This window comes from Pollicipes pollicipes, unplaced genomic scaffold, assembly GCF_011947565.3.
Source record: "Pollicipes pollicipes isolate AB1234 unplaced genomic scaffold, Ppol_2.1 Scaffold_4002;HRSCAF=4701_pilon_pilon_pilon, whole genome shotgun sequence".
In the NCBI taxonomy this organism is placed as follows: domain Eukaryota; kingdom Metazoa; phylum Arthropoda; class Thecostraca; order Pollicipedomorpha; family Pollicipedidae; genus Pollicipes; species Pollicipes pollicipes.
In genome coordinates, this window is record NW_023596420.1 from 47,267,356 (window position 1) to 47,279,919 (window position 12,564).

Below are 12,564 nucleotides of genomic sequence, written 5' to 3' on the forward strand. Positions count from 1 at the left end.
TCACACTGTCACTGTCTCACCTGATATAAACTTAGTGCATGTTGCCAGCTCAATGTGTATATGTGTGATGTGTGCTATATACTAAATACTTTCATACATCCATATGTCAGTCAACTGTGACCAGTCCATATGTCAGCTTGTGTGCTGACAGTCGCCTCTGACCGGTGTTTGGTGCCAGCCCAGGCCGTCTTTCCCCGCCCCGTGTGTCAGCGCCGACCGCCGCGTGTCCTCCCACGCCGCGGCGTCGGCGCCGCCCCTGACGTGCGGCCGTGGCGTCGCCAGGACGTGGCGGAGCGGGCGGACGGCCTGCGGGCGGACGTGACGCGCCTGCTGGCCGACGCCGCCGCCGCCCAGTCGCGTCTGGAGACGGCCGGCAGCCAGCTGCTGCTCGTCTCCAACAGCCGGTTCGTCGAGTCGCGCGTCTACGACGACGAGGTCACGGCCGATACGGCGACGCCGCCGACCGAGCCGGACGTACGTGGCTGGTGGGCTGGTGGCGCGCGCCGCTTCTGACTGGCTGAAATGGGGCTGTGGTGGGTGTGGTGTTGTAGCCCTGGTGGTGACGTAAACGCTGATGAGGAACAGTATCGTTACGTAGACAAACCATTAGGCTATCGATACCTAGCTGGGTCGCAAAACCGACGACTCAACAGTTTGAGCACTGAGCTGAATTGAAGGTGATTTGAATACGTCGCTGGTATTATTGGATGGCTATGTGCACCGGGGCAAAACGAAACAAAAAAATGCAAGGGTATTATGGGAAGCGATGCATGGCGGCTCCTGAAACATTGGTTTGCACGTGGTGCGGCGCGCGCTGCCGGCTGGCCGTCGCGTCACATCGGCCGTCGTGTCTCCAGGCGCCCTCGAAGGAGGAGAGCCGGCGGTCAGCCCACGGCCGGCTCTGCCGGGCGCTGGCGCTCGGCGGCCAGCTCCTCGACCAGGCGTACGAGCGAATCGAGCTCTCCGACTCGGACAGCGACGACGAGCCGGCCAGCGACAGGTGAGGCGCCCGGGCGTCCGTGGCGCGCCGTCACCGGCGGCCGACGGGTGCCGGGGTGGCGGTGCCGGAGGGGGGGGGGGGGGGGAGGGGACGAGCTCCAGTCCCGCTGCTGGCCGCTTCACCCCGTTATGAGAAGGGCAGTGCTTGGGCGCTGACGGTTCGAGTTTCGTTGAAAGCCTGAGTGGATGGGGATACTGGCAACTGGCAAGTGACAGGTCTGCATTACGGTGGTGTGTTCGACTTCCGGTCGCATGTTCGGCGCCGGCGCCGGTGAGGCCGGAGGACCTTGACTGAACGTCTCGCGGCGTGACGCTGCCGCAGCCTGGCGCTGGTGGTGGAGCCCAAGGACCCGTACCTGCACCGGCTGCTGCCGTACGTCATCTCGAGCCGGCAGTTCGAGGACGATGACGCCGTCGGCCTGCAGCTGGGACCCAGCGCCTCGCTGCCGCTGTCGCCCACCGACGACGACCTCACCGATCAGGTATGGCCTCGGGCCCTCTCAGGTGCGCCGGCGGCCCCCCGCACGTGCCAGCGAGCCGCTGGTGTCGCTGCCATTATGGTGTGTCTTGAGATCAGCGATGCGTCTGTCATACAGGCGCGACTCGACCTGTGTTAGCCCGGTAGCTCTCCTAGCTTACGTCACGACTTCGTTGTGTGTGCGTTTCGCATCAGACGTCACTGCCTGCTGCACTGACGGGCCTTGTCTTGGGGTCTCTGCCCTCTGCGCTGCTCCATCCACCCACATCACTGTGATATGATGCGCTGCCCATCCTGCCGACTTCTCACTTCACTTGTTTCCACTGAAGAGCAAGTTTGCTCCCGCCGTCCTTGTGGTGTCAAGGTCCGCACTGCCTCTGCTGTGTGCTGGCTGCTGACTGGCTGTTGTGTTGCGTATCATCTGTTCATTGTGTGCTTCGCGATGTCATGTTTTGCGACGCCGCCGCCGGTGTCCTCGGCCGTGCTGACTGACTACGTGCTTCCGGCGCAGGAGATGGTGGAGGAGGCGGGAGACGAACCCGTGTCGCGCACAGACCTCCCGGCGCTGGCCGACGATCACGTGACCGCCGCCTGGAACGGCCCCGCCGACCGGCTCTCCGCCTCCAGCGGCCAGGTGACCAATCACACTGTGGAGGCCGGCCGGGTCAGGTCAACACTGCGGGCGGTGGGGACATGGTCAGCGGCCAGGTGACCGATGAGACTGTGGAGACCGGCCGGGTGAGGTCAGCACTGCGGGCAGTGGGGACAGAGTCAGCGGCCAGGTGGCCGATCAGACTGTGGAGGCCGGCCGGGTCAGGTCAGCACCGCGGGCAGTTAGGACAGGGTCAGTGGCGCGCGCCGTCCAGACGCGTGAGCTGCACACTGATCCCCGCTTGTCGGCCGTGTCTGGGGACGGCGGGATGCAACAGGCGCATGACGGGGACTCACGCCGGCAGGTGGCACCGCCGGACGATGAGCCACTTTTCCGGGAGTCCCGTGAGCCGGCTGACGGGCGTCACGCCAAACCGCCCCGCCCGACCTCAGGTACCGCTGCTGCAGCTTCAGGTTCATTCTTGTGTTCCGTGTTGTGAAGCGACGCCGTGTTATCCCCCGCTGTTGAGTGCCCAAGCCTTGTCGTTTTCCCCGTGCTTCTCTTCGTTGGCGGGTGCGCGTGCTGTCTGTGACTGCGTCGCTCGTCATACCGCCGCCGTCTGTCTGCCAGCACGTTGTGCTGTACCTGCGCGTCACGCTCGACGTGTGGCGTCTGATGTCGCCCTCGAGCTCAGTGAGCCGCCGCCCGCAGGCGACATCTTCGGCCCGGAGTCGGAGGTCAGCTCCGAGGAGCAGGACGACGGCCGGCTGTTCGGCGGCGGGTCCCGGGCCGCAGCCAGCCTGTGGCGGGACGGCGCCGCCGCCGAGGACGGCTCCGTGTCAGGTGAGCCCGCGCCGCCGCCGAGGACGGCTCCGTGTCAGGTGAGCCCGCGCCGCCGCCGAGGACGGCTCCATGTCAGGTGAGCCCGCGCCGCCGCCGCTGCCGCCGAGGACGGCTCCGTGTCAGGTGAGCCCGCGCCGCCGCCGAGGACGGCTCCATGTCAGGTGAGCCCGCGCCGCCGCCGCTGCCGCCGAGGACGGCTCCGTGTCAGGTGAGCCCGCGCCGCCGCCGAGGACGGCTCCATGTCAGGTGAGCCCGCGCCGCCGCCGCCGCCGAGGACGGCTCCATGTCAGGTGAGCCCGCGCCGCCGCCGAGGACGGCTCCGTGTCAGGTGAGCCCGCGCCGCCGCCGAGGACGGCTCCATGTCAGGTGAGCCCGCGCCGCCGCCGCTGCCGCCGAGGACGACTCCGTGTCAGGTGAGCCCGCGCCGCCGCCGCCGGCTGGTGTGAAGCCTGCCGACCATTGTCCCCCGTGTCTGAAGTGGATGTGCCCTAGCAGCGCCTGCCGTAACAGTGAAATGTCTTCATCTGCCGTTGGTTGTTCGTCCCATTCGTTTTAAGAGGGTGCAAAGTGATGGAAGTATTTTGTGCGCCCTAAAATCCCAATCATCATCATCATTTGTTTCGGACAACATTTATTCAAGTAGGTGGCGAAAGAAATAGGGGAATAACTGTTTTCAGGGGGGGGGGGGGGGGGGCGCCAAGTGGCCTAGGGCCAACGCACCCTCTTAAAACGCCAGGCATTACCACAGACATGTGCTCGGAAAGGTGACGCGTGGGAGAAAGCGGACGCTGCCGTTTCGCTGATCTGTTGGCTGATCGCAGACGGCTCTGCACTCGACATACCGGTGCCGGTTCCCGAAGATGAGGGCTCACCCGCAGAGGAAGCGGCCTTTGAGAGAAAGGTGGGTGGTGGTCCGGGCGCACCTAGATTAGGTTCATAAACAATGTTTTCCCTGGACTTCCCTGCGCCCATTTTTTACGTAATGTCCTTGTATGACGGCGGCGTCTGTCTCGCAGTGGAAACCATTCATGTACCAATACTATGATCGTGATACGTTCGGTGCCCATGCCCTGTGTCCATTGCAGGTTTGGTGGTGGTAGTTTGTATATGTTCTTTTCAGCATTGTAGGTAATTTGACGCAGCAACCATATCACCTATAATGATTAATATTAATATTTTCCTATGTTGTTAATTTTATTCACGTTTCATGACCACTGATTAAAGTACTGCGTGGCATGCGTTCCATAATGGCCTGCAGGGGGGGATAGGAAGCCACTGGTCGGCACCGAAATCCCGCTGATTGGCTCGTAGCGATGTTGTTCGTGGTAGCGGTGATGGCAGCGTCCCTTGCCCCGGCGGGCCTGGCCGCCACACCTGCTCATATAATCTCTGGCCGTGCTGCCAGCTGCCGGCCGGCGCCGTCGCCATGTTCGGCGGACTGGACCCGTTCGCAAAAGGTGCCGGCCGTGCCGGCCGCCGCCCGCTCGCGCACAGCGGCTCCTCCTCGGACGACGACGAACTGCCGGCGGCGTCTCAGCGGCGGCAGGCCAGACCACGGTACGCCTCGGCTTCGCCGCGTTGCTCTGGGAGGAGTCCGAGACCGAGTGCCGCCTACGTTCCGTGACCGTGTTTTGTCTGGTGCTGATACCCCCAGGTTTCCTGTGAAGTGGGTGGCCGCCTCGTTGACTGGTTTCGTCAGTGTCCGCCGGAGTTCGGTGACAAGCTGGCGCTGCTCTGAAGCGCTCCGCTCGCTCTCCGCAGGCTGGCGTCCCGTCCCATCAACTCTGAGCAGTCGCAGCTGCTGCTCTCGGACGACGACGAGGGCCTGTTCCGGCCTCGCCGCGCCGGCGCGCCGCCGTCCGCGTCCGACCGAGCGCCGCCCCGACCGAACGCTGCGGCCGTGACCGAGCGCGGGCCCGGCTCGGACCGGGCTGGCAGCCAGCGGGGCGGCGGCGCGGCGCCCTCGGCCGCCGCCGCCGCCGCCGCTACTGCCACGCTCTTCTCCAGCAGCGACGACGAGGACATGTTCCAGCCGACGCCGAGCGCCGCCGCCGTCGCGCCGTCGTCCCGGGGCGAGCCGGCCGCCGAGTCGGCGAAGCCGGCGGCCGCCGCGCCCAAGGGCCTGTTTGACAGTGATTCGGACGACGACATATTCGCACTCGTGACGGCCGGCCGGCGGGCGCCCGACGCGCCGTCGGGCGGAGCGCCGCAGCCGGCGCCGCGAGCCGCGGCCGGGGTCGAGCCGGTGCCGGCGCGGCTGTCTGTCTCGGCCCGGCACGGAGTGGTGGCGCTCGGGCTGCCCGATCGGCGAGCCGACACGGCCGTCCCCTCCGCCGAGGCGGCAGCCGGTGCCGACCGGGTGGGTGAGACAGCGCCCGCTGACGTGGCTGAGGTCCGCGCCGCGTCGCACGCGGCCGGGCCGGACGCGCCCGCGAGAGCACGGCTGGCGAGGCCGAGTCTGTTCTCCTCCAGCTCGGAGGAGGACCTCTTCGCCACTGTGCCGGCCGGAGCCAAGAAGGCAGCACCAGCGCCCGCCGCGGGTTCAGCGCCGACAGCTAGGGCCGGCCCGGCGTCGGCCACAGCTGCCCCGGCATCAGCTCCAGAGCCTGCCCCGGTAGCCGCGTCGAACACTGCCGCGTCGTCGGCCGCAGAAGTCCGCCAGCGTCGGGCGATGGCGCCGGACGCAGCGGCGCCAAACACAGCGGCGCCAGGGCCGAGTCGAGCCCAGCCAACCGGCGCCAGGCTGTTCGACTCGGATAGCGACGAGGATGACTTGTTCCATCCAACGGCCGGCAGCGGGCGCGCGGCGGGCGCCGCCTCCACCGTCGGTGCGGCACACAAAGCCGCCGCTGCCGCTGAGAGCGTGGCAGCCTCCGCGGCCGACGTGGCGCCGAAGACGGCGATCACCCCGGGCGGGGAGACGGGCGTGGCGACCGCGCCCGGGCGAACCATCGCCGCCTCCGAAGACAGCGACGACGACGACCTGTTCCACCTGGCGACTGCGGCCGGCCGCGCACGAACGGCGGCCGACTCGGGAGCTGGTGGTGTCGGTCAGAGGTCAGGCGCGGTGGAGCAGGCGCCGCGACACTCGAAACCGGCCGCTGCCGCTGCCAGGGCGGTCGAGAAATCAGCCGGAAGCGAGAGGCCGGTTAGAGCTGGGGATTCGGCGGGAGACGAGGAGCCGGTCAGAGACGAGAAGCCGCCTGCGAGCGCGAGTCCGGCGAGAACGGGCCGCCTGCCGTCCGCCGGCCTGTCGGCTCTCACCGCCTCCATCGCGCAGCAGCTGGAGCAGTCTGCCGGCCGCCGCGGCCCGGCCGGCAGCGTGGCGCTGTTCGGCGGCCAGCGGCCGGCCGGCAGCCCGCCCGGTGCCAGCAGCCCGCCGTCCAGTCCCGGCCCGAGCCCGGCAGCGGCGCCGGGCGGCGTCACCGTCCGCCCGAAGACCCGGCCGCCCCAGCGACCAGGTACGCGCTGGGCGTATGAGTGTCGGGCGAGCTTCGGTTTGCTTGAGTTTGTCGCTCGCGGACGCATGCGTTCGAAGTTGGAAGAAAGCTGCACTTGGCCCGACTCGATGTTCTCTCGTCTGATTTGTTTGTTTGTAACTCCCGAGCAGCTAAGCACATCGTACTGAAGTTTGGGCCAGTGTTGCTCCAAGCTGTTTGACCTTTAAGTTTGAATTGCGTGCTGTGCCGGGTCTCTGCGCGAGGATCTTGCCCGATCCGATCTCTGGTCAGATCAAAGTCCGGCGCGGCGAACATGGTGGTGATCAGCGGTCATCAACGCAACTGGACTTGTGTACTCAGGCTCTTTCGGTCAGGTAGTGTCGAGCACGGAAGTTGGTTGCACTATGTACGTCATCAACGCTGGTAGCGTTTGTTGGGTCTGATTGCATAATGTACGTCATCAATGCTTGTAACGTTAATTGGGTCTTTCGGAATTTAGATGACATGAGCTGTTTGAGAATGGTATTTTAGATCATCCCTCAAACGTGTTGAAAATGCATCAATGGGTTCTGGCCAAGGGCCGTTCATTGGCAAGCTCAAGTCGGCCAACGCCTTAGCCAACGCCAAATCTTAAATAGATGATGAGCTCCGTAAAACGCGCTCCTGCCATCGTGCATTCATATCCGAGTTTATGGTAAGCGAGGGCCATTCAATGGTCTTAGAAGGCCTCGCTGTACCCCTGCGACGTAAGTGGTGGTACGCTTTATCTTGCATCAGTGCCATGCAGGTTCGGTGAGGCGCCCGAGGGACGGGAATTCGGGGTTTGATGGCTGTTGACTCAGCCTGACAGACCGCCCTAATGAATCCCGCAACATGACTTGGAAGCTTGGATAATCCAGCATGCGTCGACGGCCCCGATTTATTATTCTTGCCCCAGCGGGTCGCGTGTGAAATCGTGAAGAGGGTAGCACCCCCGCCCCCTCCCCCCACCCCGCCCCTATGATGTCGCACTTGAAGTATGGAGCTTTGACAATAGTCAGGGTAGGCGGGACGTGCCGGTTATAGGCATGTACTCGTCTTCAGCCACGTTGTGAGCATGGCCGTTCAACGCTGTGCCGGCCTGCGTTGGACATATGTGTTGAAAATTTTCTGAGTGCCGCAGCTTCATTTATAAATCGTTTACATACTGTGAGGCGCTCGGCCGCTGGGAGCCACTCCTCTGCCACCAGTTCACTTGCGGTGACAGTGGCCAGTGTTGTGGCTCTGGCTGCTGCGATGAGTGCGGCTCCGCACGAGTGTGGGGCGTCTGTAACCCGTCCGACCGCGGCCAGTGTCGATGCCGGCTACGGCTCCGCACGAATGTAGAGCGTCTGTAACCCGTCCGACCGCGGCCAGTGTCGATGCCGGCTGCGGCTCCGCACGAGTGTGGAGCGTCTGTAACCCGTCCGACCGCGGCCAGTGTCGATGCCGGCTGCGGCTCCGCACGAGTGTGGAGCGTCTGTAACCCGTCCGACCGCGGCCAGTGTCGATGCCGGTCGGCCGAGCGAGCCCTGCCATCGCCGCGGAGGACGGCCTGGCTGACCTGGAGCGAGCGCCGACGCCGGACACCCTGCCCTCCCTCACCAAGGTGCGTGTTTCCAGTCAGCGGCCGGGAGCAGCCGCCGCGCCGTCTCTGGCCCCGGGGCGTATAGTAACGTGCTCGGGTGTGTTATGGTTGTGCAGTAAGTCTCGCGCCATCTTTGCTTCCAGGCTAAAGAAATACTCAGCGTTGCATGGCAACTTACGGTTTGGAATTGCATCATTAGGTAAATGGCTTTGAGAGTGGGCATCTCACCTTCCCATGTCTACTTATCTATTTCACATTATCATTACATTGAAATTATGCTTCAGTATGGGCGGCAACCATCCGTTTACGCCTTATTTATCATTTAGGGCTGCCGCCTTGTACCGGAAGGGTGAATTGTTCTGATGCGCTTATCAAGCAGACGTTTGGCCAGTGTGCAGAACTGACCAGACACACGTCCGCTACTTGGCTGCACTTCGCAGGCACGCATTGTTGTTGGTTGTTTTCGTCGCTGTCGGTCTGCGTCGCGCCTGGTGCGTCTCCGAGCTGCCCACCTCGTGGCCTGCCGTGCCCGCCCGTCGGCCACTGACGGCAGCCGCCGTGTCGCTGCAGGCGCGGCCGCGAGGCCCAGTGAAGCGGAGGCCCAGTCGGAAGACGGCCGGCGCCAGTCGGCTCTCGCTGCCCGCCGCCGGCCTGCCGGAGCCGAGCCCCGCCGAGCAGCGCACGCCGCAGCGCGGAGCGGCGCCGCCCGGACAGCGGCGCTCCGCCAATCCCGGCGGCCGGCCGGCGGTGCCGGATGGCAGCAGGGAGGCAGCGCCGGCCTCTGTCGGCGAGGCTGCCATAACCGTCCCAGATAGTCCAGACATCGTTCCTGAGACTTCGGGTCATGTTTCAAACACTCGGGCGGCGTTCTCGAAGAATCCCCAAGTGGTGCCTGAAACACCGGCCGCCATCCACAAGACACCAGGCGTCTCTGGAACGCGAGCACCTGCTGCTGAAACCCCATTACTTGACCCTAAGACCCCGCCAACAGTCGTGAGGACGCCAACAGACGGCTTCAAGACCCCAGCAGTCTCCACAACCGAGCCGAAGCCGGCGGCTTCGGCGACCAAGCCAGCACCGGCGGCCGTCTCCAAGACCGCGGCGGACGGCGCCAGGAACCCGGCAGCGGCGGCACCCGAGGCGCCGGCTGACACGCCGGGCCGCGGCAGGGTCGGCGTGTCGCTGTTCGACAGCGACAGTGACGAGGACCTGTTTAACGAGGCGCCCGCGCGGACCGGGCGGCCCGCCGCGAGCTCCGCCGGCACGATATCGGGACGTGAGCCCGGCGTGGCTACAGGGCGGCACAGCACTGGACCGGAGGAGACCGCTGAGGAGCTCGCCGCGGACCAGCGGCGTGTGCGCCGGCCGAGTCAGGATGAGGGCGTAGATGACGTTCTCGTAACAGGCAGTGAAGACGGCAGCGCGGCGCCAGGAGGCGATGAGGCTGCGTCGGGTCGCCGCCGGGACGTTCTCCAGGCGGGCAGGGACGGACGCCGTGCCGCAGCCGGCTGTGGCAGCGCCTGGTCCTGCAGTGGCCGGCGCTGCTGGCTGGCGCCGGTCGGAGGACGGTGACCAGCCTCCACCAGAGCCCGGCTGCGGGAGCGTCCCGCCAGGGCGAGACGCGGACGTGGGCTCGCCTGCCGCGACGGCTCCGAGTCAGGCGGTCGAGGAGCCGCCGTCCTCCAGTCCGGAGCCGGAGTGCGCGACGGGCGATGAGACTGGGCCGGCGCCGAGTGCCGCCGCCGCGGGCCGGGCGGAGAGCGACGCTCCATCCGCAGAACCCGACCCGGCGGGTGGGGGCAGCGGGCCTCCGTCGGCGGTTAGCCCTCGGAACAGCGGCCGGGCTGCGGCCGCCGCCCCGCCGGCAGGGAGCGGCCCGGCGCCTGCCGACATCGAGCCGCCGCCGGCGCCGAGCCCGCCGCCCGCTCGCCGGACGGCGGCCAGCGCTCTGTTCGACAGTGACAGTGACGACGAGGACCTGTTCCACCCCGCAGCTCGCCCGCTGTCGGGTCGGCCCGGTGTGGGTCGGGTCGGCGCCGTCGCCCCGCCGCCGACCTCTGCCAGTCCTGCGCAGTCCGTCAGTGCTGTGCCGCAGACTGCCAGTCCTCCTGCGCAGTCCGTCAGTGCTGTGCCGCAGACTGCCAGTCCTCCTGCGCAGTCTGTCAGTATTTCGCCTCAGTCTGCCAGTCCTCCTGCGCAGTCTGTCAGTATTTCGTCTCAATCTGCCAGTCCTCCTGCGCAGTCTGTCAGTATTCCGCCGCAGTGTGGCAGTTCTCCGCCTCAATATGACAGTCCTTCGCTTCTGTCCGGCAGTCACCCGCCACAGTCTGACAGTCTTCATCCTCAGTCGGGCACTCCAACACCCCAGTCTGTCAGTCCTCCGCCTCGTTCCGTCAGTCCGCCTCAGTCTGGCAGCCCAACGCCTCAGTCGGGCAGTCCTCTGCCTCCGTCCAGCAGTCCTCTGCCTCAGTCTGGCAGTCCAGCGCCTCAGACTGACAGTCCTCTGCCTCAGTCTGGCAATCCAACGCCTCAGGTGGGAACTCCAGCGCCTCAGTCTAGCAGTCCTCCGCCGTCCTCTAGACCCGCTCTCCGGGAGCTGGACAGTGATGATGACGGCCCGGTGGTGGACCCCGGCAGCGCGCTCCCGCCGCCGGCCGCGCTCCAGTCGGCCAGTGGGGAGCGGAGCGCTGATGGTGGCGCCACGCCGCGGCACGGTGCCGATGCGGCCGGTCGGGACGCGCTAGGCGGCCTGGAGGTCTCTTGGGAGGCCGGACGTGCGAGTGGCGCCGGCGAGGCGCCGGTGGGAGAGAGAGAGGTCAGCGAGAGGTCAGCGTCGGGCGATGGCGCGCCGACCGCCCCTGGTCCGACCGTCCGCCAGGGGACCCCGGGCGCAGCGTCGGCACCTGCTGCTGGTCCGGGGCCTGCCAAGGTCAGCGGAGGTCTGTTTGACTCGGACAGCGATGAGGAGGACCTGTTTCAGACGGTGAGGCCCAGACCCAATGCGTTCGAAACACCCTCCTTCCCTCGAGCGACACAAGTGGAGAAGACAGCGGCGCCAGTGAAGGAGCCGGTGACGTCAGTGAAGGGGCCGGCGACGCCAGTGAAGGAGCCGGCGACACCAGTGAAGGAGCCCTCGCCACCCCTATCAAAGCCGTTCGGCTCGCTCAATACATCTGGACATAGTCAAGACGCAGGGGAAGTAGGACGCAATCCACCTGGTGCAGTCGCCGCTGGAGCTGTGAAGAAAGGGCCAGCGCAAAGCAAGTCTGTAACTTCTACGAGTAAGTCCTCGCCTCCGCCATCCGTAACGACATCGGCGGATAGCGCGCCGCAGCGAGGCAGCCTGCGCTCCCGAGCGCAGGCCAAGCCAGTGAAGACGAGCAAGAGCTTATTCAGCTCGGACAGTGACGAGGAGGATCTGTTTGATTCACCAGCCAGCCGCGACGGACCGCCAGCCGCGGCTCCAGCCCCCTCCAGGTCTTCCGGCACCAGCCTGTCCGCCAGGCCCGGCGCCGAAGCGCCATCCGGTGTCAGGAGCACGCCAACTCCCGCCGCCGCCTCCGCCACTAACGGCAGCGGCAGCCGGGGTGCCGGCCGCCACCCGGTCGGGAAGCCGGGCAAGGCCGCTGTCGCCGCGCCGCCGGCCGCCAGCGACGACGACGACGACCTGTTCGGTAACAGCCGGAACGCGCCCAGCGCCAACGGGCGGACGGCGGCCGACTGGGAGGCGGCGGCGGCGTGCGCGTCCGCCGGGCCAGCGCGCGTACCGTCGGCTCGCGCTCGCGCCAGACCCGCCCCCAGCAGCCTCTTCTCGGACGACGACGACGACGCCAATCTGTTCGGAGCGACGTCGGTGGCGGCGCGAGCGCCACCGGCCGGCGCGGGCCCGCCGGCCGGCCAACCGCCGCCGCAGCCAGCTGGCGGACGCACGTCCAGCCCCCCGGCCGTGGCGAAGGCGGTGCCGCGGCCTACCGGCGGCCTGTTCTCGGACAGCGACGACGACGACATGTTCCAGCGGACGGCGCCGAAGCCGCCGGCCGCTGCGGCCGTGCGCCCTGCAGGTCAGTCGGGTGACCCGCCGCCGGCGCACACGGGTCGGGCTGCCGGCGCCTGCCGTCCGCAGCTGGGCTGATGATCCGGTTGGATGTGAGTGGGGAGGGGCGAGGAAGCGTTGATTGCAGGGCCATGCAATGGACACGGAGTTTAATCGTTCGTCGGTGTTTGAAATAGATTGTAGCCTTGTTGAGCATGAGTTGCTGTTGGTTTGTAACAATGTAGCCTTTTTGAGCATGAGTTACTTTGGATTTGTAACAAAGTACTGCGATCCGTCATAGCCTGATGGCGCGGTCGTAAAAATACTTTAATCCTGTTCACATTTCATTTGGCGTGTTTTGCAGACCCGGTGCTAAGGTCGTTGTCTGTGTTCTGCAGGTGGCGTCCCGTCGCCGGTAGGCGCCGCTGCAGGAGCTGCGGCGCGGCCGCTGTTGAGGCCTGCCGAGCGGGACCCGCTGTCGGGCGGCTGGTAGTGGCCCCAGGGGCCGGCCAGCCGCTCCGGTGGTTCGCCGCCGGCTCGGCTCGAACCGGCCGGCGGGCGGTGCCGCTTCCA

The 12,564-nt window shown here is 66.4% G+C and overlaps 1 protein-coding gene across 1 annotated transcript; it reads left to right on the top strand.

The window, feature by feature from the left end:
* Positions 1 to 9,900: 9,900 nt before the first annotated feature.
* On the top strand, positions 9,901 to 11,682 carry LOC119094597 (mucin-1; the record flags this gene model as incomplete). The annotated part of the gene is made up of 1 exon (XM_037217662.1): positions 9,901 to 11,682. A coding segment is annotated over one exon (1,782 nt), but the record flags the coding sequence as incomplete, so codon positions are not given.
* Positions 11,683 to 12,564: the final 882 nt, after the last annotated feature.